This window comes from Dermacentor silvarum, chromosome 8 (assembly GCF_013339745.2).
Source record: "Dermacentor silvarum isolate Dsil-2018 chromosome 8, BIME_Dsil_1.4, whole genome shotgun sequence".
NCBI classification, from domain to species: Eukaryota; Metazoa; Arthropoda; class Arachnida; order Ixodida; family Ixodidae; genus Dermacentor; species Dermacentor silvarum.
In genome coordinates this window covers 18,895,645-18,910,569 of record NC_051161.1, presented here as the reverse complement: position 1 = coordinate 18,910,569, position 14,925 = coordinate 18,895,645, and the positions used below count along the sequence as shown (strand labels likewise).

General features: G+C 43.8%; 2 protein-coding genes across 3 annotated transcripts in view; one reads left to right on the top strand and one right to left on the bottom strand.

The window, feature by feature from the left end:
* The first annotated feature begins 1,869 nt into the window (after window positions 1-1,869).
* The window catches only part of LOC119460738 (interleukin-1 receptor-associated kinase 4), a 15,404-nt gene continuing 2,348 nt past the window's right edge, over window positions 1,870-14,925 (top strand). Inside the window, exons 1-9 of one of the 2 annotated variants that reach the window (XM_037721812.2) lie at window positions 1,872-2,362; window positions 2,422-2,582; window positions 2,662-2,754; window positions 5,079-5,313; window positions 5,375-5,489; window positions 5,552-5,661; window positions 6,103-6,340; window positions 8,610-8,762; window positions 10,067-10,208. In XM_037721812.2, coding sequence (XP_037577740.1) covers window positions 2,160-2,362; window positions 2,422-2,582; window positions 2,662-2,754; window positions 5,079-5,313; window positions 5,375-5,489; window positions 5,552-5,661; window positions 6,103-6,340; window positions 8,610-8,762; window positions 10,067-10,120 — 1,362 coding nt within the window. In that variant the 5' untranslated portion in view covers window positions 1,872-2,159 and the 3' untranslated portion in view covers window positions 10,121-10,208. Of the gene's footprint in view, window positions 2,363-2,421; window positions 2,583-2,661; window positions 2,755-5,078; window positions 5,314-5,374; window positions 5,490-5,551; window positions 5,662-6,102; window positions 6,341-8,609; window positions 8,763-10,066; window positions 10,209-14,925 lie in introns of those variants that run through there. The other variant, XM_049672713.1, reaches the window with a different exon arrangement.
* Window positions 10,426-14,925, bottom strand: part of LOC119460740 (ADP-ribosylation factor 4) — a 19,819-nt gene continuing 15,319 nt past the window's right edge. The window contains exon 5 of the mRNA XM_049672714.1: window positions 10,426-11,564. Coding sequence (XP_049528671.1) covers window positions 11,475-11,564 — 90 coding nt within the window. The 3' untranslated portion in view covers window positions 10,426-11,474. The remainder of the gene's footprint in view (window positions 11,565-14,925) is intronic.

Here is a 14,925-nt window from a genome sequence, read left to right as displayed (position 1 = left end):
TTGCGTTCTAAGTGAATGGAAGACTATATAGACCTAGGAAGCTTGAGGAGCTTTTCCAGGCTCTAAACCGGCCCAAGTACGAGAAAATGCTTCGGAATTCGTGTTGACGTCACACATACGTAGTGGCGCCGAGGTTTCGGCGTGATATTCGTTAAAAAGGAAGTCTAGCTTGCCTTCACTTTAGCGTCGTAGGTATGAAAATAGAGGGCGTTCGTTCGTTTGCTCTGGCGTACGCTCCTGATTTTTGTACGCCATTTACAATTCCCTATAATCATCCTTTCTGTTACCCTCTATATATCTACCTACAAATACTTTTTTTTTTCCTTTCTCCTCCACAGGGAGCAGAAAATCGGACCTCTTTCCTCCCTACCTCCGCCCCTTTCTTTCACTTCTCTCTTTCCGGCACGTCTCTGGCTAATTTTTGTACGCCATTTACAATTCCATATAATCATCCTTTCTGTTACCCTCTATATATCTACCTACAAATACTTTTTTTCTTCTTTCCTTTCTCTTCCACAGGGAGCAGAAAATCGGACCTCTTTCCTCCCTACCTCCGCCCCTTTCTTTCACTTCTCTCTCTCCGGCACGTCTCTGGCTATCTTGGCGAATTTTTCATTGAGCAATTATCAAGCAAGTAATTCAGAAGCATTCTGATAAATGCGCAAATTTCGCTCCTGTTGCTGCCATATTTGCTGCATGTACTCGCACGAAATGTAAGAACGATGGGAGATGGAACCGCAGCCCACGCCGATTCTCGTCGTAAATTACGCATCTGTGAAATACTGTATGTGTGCGCGTGTGTTAAGCGCACGCACACACACACACACACACACACACACACACACACACACACACACACACACACACACACACACACACACACACACACACACACACACACACACACACACACACACACACACGCACACACACATTTTGTACAGAAGTAATAATAGCGCAAAATCAAGATAAGAAGCACCAGCTTTCGTGTTACACTAAAAATTAAGCTGCGGTGATCTCATGAAATCCCCGGCTATCAGGCCCCCACCCCAGCCGTACTGAACAATGCTCGAGCCAAGACATGCACTCCCAAAGCAACTCTGTTTGTTGTTCGATTCGTCTGCACCACTGTGAGCCAGTTCACGGCGGTTCACGAGAAGTTCAGAAATTGTGCAGCTCGATTTCTGTGGTGCAGGCACAGCGCCACTAGAAACGAATGCCAAGGAGCAGACGCGGTGCAGGCGATCTGTTATGTCCGACTAATTTGCACGGAGTGCGTAAGTTTGAGAGGTCGTGAACTGCAGATATGATCGGCTTCTGGGGCGTAAATACACACCACACTTGCGTAGATACACCACACGTGCATAAGCGGGGTTTTTACAGCGCTCGCGCCCGTGCTACAGTGGCTACCCGTGCTTCGTCGTCTGCTGCGCTGCTGTTTCGCACCTGTACGCCTGCACCAAGGCGGCACCGACAGTAGTGGGTGCAGCAAAATCGTGAACCAGCCCTGCACCTTTCCTGCACCTTTTGAAACGAACGGCGCGGTTCAGCGGGCGCCATTGCTGCACCACTGAAACGAATGGCAAGGTGCAGCACCTCGTGAACTGGTTCAGGCGGTGCAGGCGAATCGAACGTACCTTCTCGAGGCTTTGCGGCCTCCGAGACTAGAGTCGCCGACAATCTCAAATGCTCCGGTCTCGTAGAATGACAACTTCGAGCCCTTCGGATTCACCTCTTCTCGGAATGTATTCCTTATGCTACTTATGCATTGGTGCTCATGGTAGTAACTGGTAGTAACTGGTTGTAACTTCTCTGATTGATTGGCAGAGTATGAAACTGCAGAAAGCACAGAGTGTCACGTTTTGTGGCATAGATGATCTGTAGTAACAGGCATTGTAACGGGATTTCGGAGCGCACTCCATGGAATTTCCGCTTTAGTTACAGTCACGTGCTGCGAGTTTCCCGTCTGTGCCCGGCTTTTCGTAAGGACCAGCGAAGATCGCAGATGATACAAAACGGGTTACTGCAAGCGTCCGAATGCGAGTAATAAAATTATTGTGCGTTACATTCTCACCACGATGGAAACGTAAAGATGTGAGCTGGATACTCCGTTACAATAATTGCATTTGATTGACCTGATCTTTCTCCGACCAAGAAGAATGTTGCTGCAAGAAGTCGCCAACCAGTTCAGTGACTCAAACCGTGATGTCAGCGCAGACACTGAATTGCGGTTCTTGCCTGATCATGCTCGTTTGCGATTGACAAGCGTTTTGGACGCTGGAGATGGGTGGAGAAAGATACTGCACCTGATCACTCATCCAGATGACTCTGGCAGAATGCTCTTCAACGCTGATCACGCAAGGTAATTAACGGATTGGTTTGGAAGTTCTTAATAACGTTATTAACTTAAAGCTTGCTTAGGGTTCTCGAAAATTACACAAGAGGAAGTCGCAGCGACGAAATACTAAAGACATGGAGCACGACGGGGCGTAATCGACCAAAGATATCGGACTTGGTCTACTTGCTAAAACAAGCAGAACTTCACAGGGCAGCTTCGATCATCGAAGTCAACGTGCTGCAACGTAAGCATACGAAGCTTCAGAATGCGTATTTAGCCTGCCGAAGCAAACATTTGCGATGGTTCAACTCGGAAATTTGCAGAGGCACCTGACGATGACGAAGCCAACCTTGAAGATCTCCTAGACGAGCCTGACTTGGGGCCACCACCACCTCCGCCAATCGAAAATTGCGATGGTAAGTTTACATGCCACTTGCTGTTCTCGGAATACCTTTACACTGCTTATAATAAAGTAAGTTGAACACAAACTAAAAGCGTCCGCAAATATTTTCTTACATTATTCCTGCATGCATGTACAGAATGTTAGGAAATACAAGATTGAACAAAATAGGCCCATTCACCCCAAACTGTACTAAATGTATGCAAGCCCAGATTCTAGTGGTCCATTAGTCCGTGCTGTTTTCCTGGAGCCTATCATTTATATGCTGGCAAGAAGGCTAGGATGAAGCCTAGTCATACACTATGGTGATCACTCATTGCATAGTAGTTTGTGCATGGTCTGCACAAACCATTATGCAATGCACAAAGAGCCAACATGGCAAGCAGACAGTCCACTGTATGAACAGCAAATGTCGTGCGAATGCACAGTGGGATCCTGTATGATTATATCATGGAGGATGTCAAAATATTGCGAGCACAAAATAAGCAGGAAAAATCTTCATTGCCCCCCCCCCCCCCCTTTTTTTTTTCCCAGAACAAATAAAGTTGTGTGGCCACCATTCTCAGTACTGTGAAGGGAGGGAATGGGTTAATATTGTCTAGAACTTAAGTGTGGCAATCATTTGCCTGCTATACATGTGCTACATGGCTTATATACTTGGATTTGTTCTTAACAAATCTAGTATTGTGTCATCAAATCACTGCTTACAACTGAATACCACCTATTCTGCATATCAAATCATGTTTGAATGGCAAGTGCATGCCACATCTGGAGTTTACTGAAAACTAAATGAGAGTGTCTCTAAATTTAAAAGGAATCAACACCTTGCAAGAACTGAGTTCAGTTGTTTACCAGCTACTGAAGTCATTGGCAAGTAGTACCAATTGATTGTGATCAACAACTACAACAATACAATACTTGGATGTGCAGCACACTGGAATCTTGTGGTACTGCCAGTACAGTGGCGATGATAGACCTTCTCCTGTGGGGTGACAGGCTTCCACAAGTCAGCTAGCCTTTAATATATCATAGTTTACGGCAAATTGTTTGTCTTATTAATATCGCATTGTTACTAGGAACACTAAGTTTGTGACCTACTTCCATACATTGATGAACCTGGTGTTTTGTTACTTTCAGATGCTTCTTCTCGTAACCTATAAAGGTTTATAGTGGTAGCTGTTATTAGTACTTAACTACACAGCTCAAATTATCATATGGCATTGAATGTAGCTGATATTGCTGCAGTGTAAAAAAAAAAAAAAAAATCACTGGCTCCCTCAGGATTTGATCTGGGTTTGCTGAGTACCAACCTACCTCACTAACCACTAGACCACACTACCAAGGTAGCTTTGACACCTAAATACTAAATCTGTATCATATAACGACATTTACTACAGTGCCTTGCCATATTTTGTACTTGTTGAAACTGAATCAACCTTTCTTTCCAAGAAACAAAAAATGCAACTGATTGCATTTTCATCAGGCCATGCCAACAGGCAATTTTTTTTTTTTCACGAAATAGTTAAAGGAGAACGCTTCAGTGGTGAAAAACCCAATAAGGAATAACATAGTCAATCACTGGTTCTGTGAAATATGCTAACACCAGCTCTTGAGATGCAAATGATGAATAGAGAGTAAAAATCATTAATTTGCAGAATTGCACTCACTGTTCCTTTCAGTGCTTCACACTTTTGGCGAAACTTATCTCATTTTTATTAATTATCTGCCTGTGCATCACTCAGTGCACTTTGTTCAGTCTGTAATCCCATTATCAAGTGCTTCACTTAAATGTTCTTTGTTTCTACATTTTGTTGACATCATCTGGTTCTGGTAGATTTGAAATCCTAATTTAATTTCCGAATTCGTCACCAGCAGTCATTGGGGGGGGGGGGTTTCTCTGTTAACCGAGTGTACAACTCCTGGAAACACGCCATGCATTTTAAAATGCTGCCACAATACACCTTTGTTAAGGTAACATTCAATATCATTTCGTTTAAAAGCACTTTTAGCACCAGCGGATGAAGACGGAAGGAAGACATTGACAACTCAATGAGCTAACACATGAGCGCATTGTGTTGGTCTATATTTTCCTTCCATTCTCATCTGCTGGCATTAAAAATGTTTTCCAAGTTAGAGTACCTACATGCCCAACATACAGCAGTGCTACAATATTGTGTGGCTTCAATTCATACAACAATAACTGTCCAGCAAGATTCCCACTCATTTTCCTAGTACACTCATTTGACAATCTGAACGTCTGAATTTGACAGTCTGAACCGTACAGCTAGGCTTGCCACCCGAATCATAGGGTAAGCATTCACGTTGCATCTGGTATTTCAGATGAGGTCACGGACAGCATACTCAACGAAACGCCTCGGTTCAGGTATGACTATCTGGCACGAGCGACTGGCAACTTCTGTGATGTGCCATTGTCCGAGGGAGGCTTCAAAGTGGGAGAAGGAGCCTTTGGAGTTGTATACAAAGGCACATTACCAAACGGGACGGCAGTAGCTGTGAAGCGCATGAAGGAATCCCTTCCAGAACAGTTTCTCACTGAAGTAAGACTGCTGCGAAGGTGAGAAATGGGGGCGGTCTATCTGTAACTTGCGATGGCAAGGCTGTTGTTTTCTGTCCAGACATTCTCATCCAAACTTGCTGCCTCTCATTGGAATTTGCTACGACGGAAGGGACAGCTGCTTGGTTTATGAATTCATGGAGCTGGGATCCCTGCAGTCATGCCTTGCAAGAAAAGTAGGTATGCTGCCTCCTTTACTGTGGGTGCAGTCTCTCTGAAGTGCCATGTTTATTTGCAGAACTGTCCAATGTACTGGAAAAGGCGTGTGACCATACTGACTGAAGTCGCTTATGCCATCCATTTTCTGCACACTCGCACACCCTGTCTTATTCATAGGGATGTGAAAAGGTAAGCAGAGTAGAATTTCGGGATCATCTGTGCATGTGCATTTTGACAAGGCAGGCATGCAATGATTTTCTTGGTTATTAGAGGGCAGCTGTGTGAATATCATGTGTAGCACCGAGGCAGTGAAACATTGAAATACGAAATGCATGGTGCCGCCTCAACTGCTGCGAAAACTCTGTGCCTGTTACTTCCAAGATGACTCGTTCACTTTGGCAAAAACTGTTCAAGGATCATTATAGGTGTGAAGTTGTGGCAAGATCAATTGAAATGCATCTGGGTCCAGTTCATGAAAACTAGGAACCTGCACTGCAGTACACAATTCAGCAGTTCTAGTTCACTGTTGTCTTTGAGAATACTTCCTTTTATTGGTTCTTGTGGATTGCGTAGTCTTTTCACATCTGATGTCATGCTTTGCACAATAGCAGTGTCAATGTTTTCTTTCAGTGCCAACATACTCCTGGACAGTAACTGGACTGCAAAGCTGGGAGACTTCGGACTGACAAGGCCATTGTCAGGGGACAGTACTACAAGAACAGAGATAGTAGTAGGGACAACTGTCTACATGTCACCAGAAGCATTCACTGGCACAATCTCCCCCAAGATGGACACGTTTAGTTTTGGTGTGGTGATCATGGAGGTGCTGACAGGCCTGCCACCATACACGAATGCAAGAGGAGACATTGTAAGTGCAATAACCTTCAAGTGCACATTCTGTTACAAGATCTCACTAGGACTGCATATGTCACTGGAAAAGAGAGCTTATTCCATCACAGCATGTTTTCATCAGTCCTCCTAATTCCTAACGCTTTGCTATCCTAGTTGCACTGCTGGAGTATAAATAGTACTTTATTATTTTTTAGCACCATCAACAGCATTACTTTATTCATAAACTTGCATGATCACATTTTTGAAAATGTGGATAACGAAGACATGCTTCCGGTTGGATAAACTTGTGTTTCCAGTGCTGCCATCTTTTCAATGCTTTTACCATGTTAGACGTTGTAAGTTCTTTTGGCTCTCGGCCAGCTTAGCGTATAATGTGCCACAAAACTGTTATGTCGCCCTTGCAACAATAAAATGAATATAAAATATTGAAGAACAGAAGGCACCGCACTGATTCAGGAAAGTCCCCACCCCACCTTCTGCCACTGTGCGGTCATCATTGGGCCATGCATCGTTTTGGACGGCATGTAAAAGATTCCCTTGAGTGACCCTCTGCAATTTTAAAAAGCAACTGTCCACTGAGCGAAGTATAGCATACCTCCAAGTTTCCCTTCTCTTCCTTTTCAAAATTTTTTTATTAGTCCGAGACATGCACACAATGGCGAAAGGATGAAAGAGGGGTACTTGCATTGAGCAAATGTATACAGACAAGTTCTTGAAGCAGGTGAAATTTGCAACACCAATGTCACTGCAAAAGTTGCTGTGACTTAAAAATGTGTAGTTGTAGTATTTGCTGTGCCAAGCTTGTTGCTACATCAGAAGGCAAATATTTAATAAATAAAGTGCGTTTGTATCCCTCTTAAGGCAAGCTTTAAAGAGCCCCTCACCAAGCCCCATTGCAAATTTTGGTTATACTCTGCAAGTTGCAGGGCACCACTGAGGGAGCATTTTGCTGCAATAATTTTTCAAGTGAGCTCATTATTAGAGATAAGAGAAATTTAAAAATGTGTTGCCATGCTGCCAGGAGGTGAGTGTTCTGCCAACATAAACACTCTCTCCTGCCTTGACTAGCAACTGTAAGCACTATTCTTCCTGCTTTCTCCCATACCAGTGTCGTGGGAATGCGTCACGTTCACGTCATGAGCCCTGCCTTTTTTTTTCTTCCCCTTTTTGCTGTTTGGTGCACACCTACTGGTGGTATTGCACCTTCTGCATTCGACCATTTATCGAGGTCACGTGCCATAAACGGCGACGTTGTAGGCAGTGTGCCTTCCGTAGAGGTATTGGTGTCTGTGTGGCCTCGACTCTCTGCCTGGAAATGGGGCTCCTCCGACAGGGAGGGCAGACAGGCTTCTGTTTGACATTTCATCTGCCTTCGCCCCCATTGATACTTTGCAGACAGGATTGCCACTGCTTGATCTGCGTGGCGCTCATTCTATGCAGTGCACTTAAAACTCTGTTTGCAAAGCCCAAACCTAGTTAGAAGCCTTTAGAATAAAGATGTGTTATTCCCTCCCCTCCCTCATCTGCAGTGTTGTATCTACCTGATTTTACAAAGTTCAAGAGTTGGCAGGCACGGCAGTAGACCAATCTAACTATGCTCATAGAGCATACATATGGCTTCTGCCAGTTGAGATATCCTGAGCATAGGCATAGCGGGAAAAGTGTGTGAAAGCTACTGGTATCAATGCTGTGATACCAGTAGCTTTCTTTCACACACTTTTCCCGCTATGCCTATGCTCAGGATATCTCAACAGAATACCAAGGCCAGCCACATCGCAGGTATTATCAGTGGATTATTTCTTTTCCGAGGATGATTGGGGCATGCGTTTTGGCACAGGTGCTGTGCGACACTTCCGAGAGCTTATTCCCATGTGTTTCGACATGTGAAACTACACTCTCTTCAATCTGCCGTTTGGCTTTAGTGAAGCAATGAAAACAGCAGTGTCTCTTTTACCATGCACCTACTGTAGAAACTTCCTATCCTTTCCTAACACATTCCCATTCCTCTATCGCAGGAGTAAACCAATCTTTCATTAAAAAAATAAGGCCCCTTTGTGCTTCCAGCCAGTTTCCATTCAACCTGGAAAGGACTATTTCTACCAGGAACTTTACTGGAAGCAATAGCACTGAAATTTGCTGGAACATTGGATGCTACCGTGCCCAGTGCCTTGAAATTGAACCTCGGCATGTCCTTAGTGTCCAGCACTACAGCTTCATATCTACAATGTCACGATCGTTTGATTTGCTGTGATGACACGGGGTAAATGTCCTGGCACCTTTTGCAGCTCTCCTACCTGAAGGACACGCATCCCAATGATATCACACCAGTTCTGGACACCTCGGCTGGTGTGTGGGATCGGGACCTGGCACAAAAAGTGTATGAAATAGGTGATGTGTGTGTCAGGCTTGACAGAAGGGAGCGACCAACAATGCAACCAGTAAGCAAGGAATTTGTGCTGTACACCTTGAAAGCATGGAGTTTCTTATAAAAATTACTAGAGGGATCTCCAACGCTACTGTCCATGGAAGCTGCAAGTGTGACAGTTAACCCAGCATGGGAATGGTGAGCAGCAGGGCATGGAGTTGCATAAACTTTGTCCTTCTGGCTTTGCGAATTGATCATATTCAACAAAATATTGCATTACAAATGCAACAATTGTCATGTGGAGAGAATAATTGCCTAGCTGTGCTTAGAAGACTATCCCAGTTATTCTCAAATGATCAACTCGAAGCTCTTCCTCCATTTCACTAAGTTGAACACAGCGTCACCTCTCGACTGAAATGCTACGCTTCTCACGCATTGTTATGGAGTTTCAATGAAGCGCAGTGACTACTGTCACTGTCATGTCAAGGTGCGGTGCTACCATCTACTTTCTTGAGATGAGGAGGAATGTTGAGGGTGGAAGAATGTTCTAGAATACGGGGGTATAAGTGCTTGGAAATTTAGAGTGTTCAAGCATTATAAATGTCACAAGAACGTTTGAAGCCACAAGCATGACGATAGGACAAATCAATGTACCGTCATTCCCATGGTAGCGTAATGGTCACAGCGCCGTAGCTCCCTCTAGTAACTTTTGTAGAAAACTCCACGCCAGAAAGCATTTAAGTTTCATTCAAAGCCTACTAGATGGAAATCTGGTTCTAGCATCTGAGCGTGCCGTCAGTATGACAGCAAAGCAAGCACGAGTGCGACAGGCAGTTCATGGATTTGTCTAAACTGTGTACTTCCAACTTCAAATGGCCTTGTGGTTTCTTATCCCTTTTCCATCCCAGATTCATTTAGCTACCGATTTCAACCACTAGGCTGTTCTTATAACATTCCAAACATAGCTCGGAAAAGGACGTTTATCTCTATACAAATGAAACGGTAATGGCCAAGAATGACACTACCCATGTTATTCAGTTTCATCTTTCTAGTAGTAATTATATGTCCTTTAGTGAACGTTTACTAGGCAGTTCAGAGATACCCTCGATTAGTGTCACTGCCTAAACATTGTTAAACTTAGCAATAAGCACATTCCAAAGCATATCAGTTTGAGGTGGGAAGTACTCTATAAAATGAATTAGTTGCAGATGTAAAACATTCAACCCCTACAACAAAATGGACAACCATAAGCAACAAAAGCGGCGATGTACTTCCTCCATAAAGCCTTGCCAAATCGGATTTCTGTGTAGTCATACAAAATGTCAACCTACAAGGTGGGCATGAGCCTCAATCTTGTACCTTTCTTTTCCTGCTCAGGTTTTTGAGGAGCTGCTGAAGCTGAGCGACTTGTTGAATAGCCCTGCAAGTTGAGAGGTCATGGCAACCTACCAAGTACAGATCAAGTGGTGCTCAATGAACAGTGCTGTATAAGTACAACCACCGAGGTTGTATTGTATCAGTTATATAAATACAAATTTTATTTTTGTATGTGTTTCTGTAATTGTACGTTCAGAAGCCAACATTCTTGGTAATGAGATGCAGCGCACAACCATTGCTACCTACATTGTCCTGTTGTAGTTTTTCATTACCAAAGTGTGCACCAATACGATATTTCCTGTGCTGGCATATTTTGTTACAAATGTGGCAGTGTGCGGTTTTCAGTAAGAAACGAGAAGCATTTCATCCTATACTTTATTACATGACTTGTCAGGCCTAGGCAACATGACTCCATGGAATTAAAAACAGCAGAAATCAACTAGACGAACAGAAGTGCAGTTATCACAGGTGCCAAAAAGAACAATTTTAGTGTCAGTTCTTCAATGCGGCAGAAGTTCAGAGACAATTGATGACCATGTCTTCCCCTAAATTTTGAATCCTTATACAGGCATGCGAGGTTTGATATGCCACAGAAACTTGCGTGACAAGACATTCATTCTGCCGATGCCTACTAACAGTCAAGTCAGGTTGGTCCCATAAATGCCCGACAGATCAAGTACAAACAAACAAACAAAATTTCCCCTACCAAGAAATATGTACAATAAGAACACACAGTAGGTCACGCACAATCTAGGTGGAGCTTCAATGCCATGAAAAAACAGCACCTGGAAAGTGTAAACTAGAATTTAACATGACTAACTTTTTGGTTTTCTTCTCCCCACGCGCATGTGTTGTACAAAAAATCCATGATGCAAATCGCACATTGCGGGCATTGCTACATGGTGGAAAATGCAGCAGCTAAAAAGAAAAGCAGCTTGGCATCAACATTGCAAGGTTCCAAGCTGTTTCGAACATCAGTCCCTACGAAAACCCAACGATTTTCTCAAAACTTAGCACAATAAAAAAGAGAGGAGTGATAATTTATTACTGCCCACACACAATGAAAATAGAGAAAAAAAGTGCCATGCTTTAAAAAACAGCATGTCTTCAAGTACAGTTTTCCTTTCGTCAGTGCTGCTTGTTTGAAATTTAAATAATAAAATGTGTTTACAAGCAGCACTGGTTGAAGACGCTGGCTGAACACCAGCCGCTTGACAGCTTCCGAAACATTTGCCATCTCCAGGTGGTTCTTGCAAAAGCACGAGGAGAGAGTGCGGTGAAAGCTTTCTTCCGTACTTCACATGATGGCAGCTGCCCCCCTCCCCCCTTGCAAATAGTTTCTCCTCCTCCTCTTCAGGAAAATGGTCGCTGCCCCTCGCTTGCTCGCTTGCCGAAAGGGAAGCAGGAGTTACTTTGCTTTCGAGAGCTCATTGGAGAGCCAGTCGAGACCTTCGTACAGACCCTGTCCCTGTGTTGCACAAGTCGACTGGATATACCACTGCAAGGCAGAGAAGCAGACATGAGTGAGTGCGTGAAGGACAACTGGCAGAGAAAATTGCATAACCACAGAATGATAGTTTACACTGCAACGCACATCTTTGGGCCCATGTGATCTTACTTCAGATTCATGTCTGCAATAGCGTCGCGATACTCCAGACCAACATGCGATTATCACAGTGGTCGAAGAGGGAATTTCGCTGAAGCCAAAGTTTCTAAAAGAGGACTTGTCTTCGTCAGGGCCATGCCGAAGACAAGTACCCGTGTCGAAACGTTGAAGGCCCTGCACAATGATTATCCGCTTTGCATCTTCAACTAGTTTTGTGGAAGCAGTGATGGACAACCTGTAAGAGTGCTTATTCAGCAAAAATTTTTTTGCCTAGGTTGAGGGGCTAGAGACTAAGTACTCTCGATTTGAAATGCATGTTTCTGAAAGTGCATTTATTAATGTGCACCAGCTAGAAGCAGCGCCGTTACAAAATGGTTTTTTTTATTCACGGTGGACGTATATTAAAAACGTAGACGTGGACGTAAGTGCGTATATTAAAAAGGGAAACATTGTCATCCAAGCTGCAAAGGAAACCCGTATGGTTTGCCTTTGAGCTTCGTACCACATTCGGGTGGATGACAATTTTTCCCTTTCATACTTCCTTCGCCATGCGGGATTCTGCAGAACTGATTTGCCACATTCTGTGTCCCTGTGCTTCGAGTTGTCGATTAATTCACCCTTGCACTGCGATCTGCCAACCTCCTGAAGCGCGATCAGAGATATTTGTCCGTTTTGCATTCTGTTCAGTTGCTGCAACATCACAAAGTGGCAGTATGCAAAATTTGTGACGAGAGGGAGAGAGCAGCCAATCGGCAAACTCCCCGGAGGACAAACGTTCGGGGAGTTCATTTTTGGCGACGTCAACATGACGACACGCTCCTGTCCGTCATTTTGCTTACAAGCACGTTGTCTGCTAGGAGCAGAACGCGACGAGAGATGTGAAGTTCAAGCGATCATCCGCTTGCTACGAGACCGGCTTCGCATGGCACGTCTGGTGGATTGGACTGGATCCAAACGGTAGCTGCAGCTACGGCATGGTTCACCGCTTGCCAATTGGCTGCTCTCTCCCTCCCATTCTCAAAAAATTTTGCATACTGCCACTTTCGCAGTGACGTCGCAGCAACTGAACAGAACGCGTTTCGAACAAAGATCTCCGATCATGCCCCTTGGTTAGCTCAGATGGTAGAGCGACTGCCCTGGAAAGGCATTGGTCCCAGGTTAGAATCCCCCCAGACAAGGACAAATTTTTCCTCAACTGCGAAGCGCTCTTTCCAAGAAGCCTGTATGGGCTTCCTTCGTAGCTTCGTACTACATATGGGTGGATGACAATTTTTCGCTTTCATACTTCCTTCACCTTGCGGGATTCCACAGAACTGATTTGCCAAGTGCATATATTGTTGCCCAAAAATATTTCCCTAGATCTGCGAAACTTGACCTTGTTGAGGGAAATAGGAAAATTTGTTCATACTTAGGAAATGTTACGCTAAGACATAGAAATAGTGAAATTGCTGACATAATGGTGTGTTTTGATTTCAGTCACTGCAAATTAGCTTCGCATTAGCATGCCAACTAAGATTGTTTTACTGCACAGCAGCGAAGTGAGCGCATCTCACTAAGTGAATGGCAGGGTGTAGATGCCCTAGCTGAGCCCTTTAAGGAAGTACTGCTTCTGAGGTTTGGCCGTTCGAACCTATAACTGTGCTGTTGACGTCTGTGCACTCTGAATGAAATGTTTATCTCACACTGGCAAAGCAAACGTATGCTGCAACACCAAACGAAGCAGCACTAACAAATCTGGGTGTGCAAGTGGACACATATACTAGCGTGGAGCACGACAATGCAGTCGTGGTGCTAAGCAGCCGACTATGCACGTGTATACTAAAATTTACTGCAAACTGCCCATAGGCAGAGCAACCTTGGACATAGTCCCAGTGATCATGTGTTTGGGCAAGCTTTGCTTCAAGAAAATACAAAAATTTGTCTCATATCTTCATGCGTTGCAGCAAATAACATCTAAGTGCGTGCGCAAGTAGGCAGTACGCAGAATTAAAAAAAATCACATCTGTTTCATTAGCTGGAGGAAGCGGCCATGCTGTTTTGACATTACATTCTGTATGGGAAGTTCGGTGCGCATGTTTCTTACATTCTTGGCTATTTCATCTGGGTACAAAACAACTTTGGACAACAACAAAGTATATATGTGCTGAAGTCTTTCGTGAATATGGCTTCAAGGAGGGTGCGAACTTGCACTGCAACACCAACCAGTGAATTCATTGTTTATAAATTTTAGAAAGTGCTTAGAAATATATTTACTATAAAATTTGCAGTTATTTGCACAGGACAAACAAAAATTTACCCATTAGAGAATTCATACTTCCACACTAAACAACCACATTTTGCTATAATCTAGGTAATCTAGGAAGTTTTTAGCCGAGTTAAAGAACGACTGGCTTCAGAGGTTGGCAACACCGATTGTTGCTCTCCTAAAGCACTGTGCATTATTATTCGAGCTTGGCATTCCCCAATTACAACATTTTGCATATAGAAGCAGTGGTGCTCATGTGTTACATTTCAGCAATGCCTTGAGTAAGGAAATAATCTGTGCACATATTGCAACAACATACACCACCTTATGTTGAAATTTTCTTTATGAGATTTGCCCAAAGGGACATGCTTTCAGAACGATTAATATAACAGACACTGTGCTGCAGTTTAAAGCAGTAAGCTTCATGTCATATTCAACTTGCCGTTTCCGAGCACCCTGATAGTTGTAACAAAGCTAAGTCAATTTGTTAAACAACCATAACTATGCACAAGAATAACCGGAAATGACCAGTAGAATGTGCAACTTATAGGAATGCAAGATTTAATATGCAAGCTTTGACCATGTGAAGCATTGGTTATGCCTTCTTCTGTACTTTTCTTGTTTTAAGTGAACCAAACATTTGTCATTAATATACGAGCATGAAGTTATGTGTTGCATCAGTACGGTTTTGATTTGTCTATGCCACAGGACGTGGCATAGCTCCTATTAGCGTGCCTATGCCACAGGACGCTAATATTAACTCTTGCCGTACCGCGCTCGTTGGGCTGTATCGATGGTTTGAAACGACGCTTTCGAGACCTCCGCACGCTCACAGACATACTGAGCTATCGGACATGAAGGAGAACTATATTTTAGGTCTTCGAAACAGTTCGCTTTTTTCCCACAAGGCAGTGGATCTTTAACACCGCTCCTAAGCTTCGCGATCGTCAAAGGAGAAACGAAAGAATGGCCGCCCGCTATCAATGGTTTGAAATGCCGCTTTCGGAC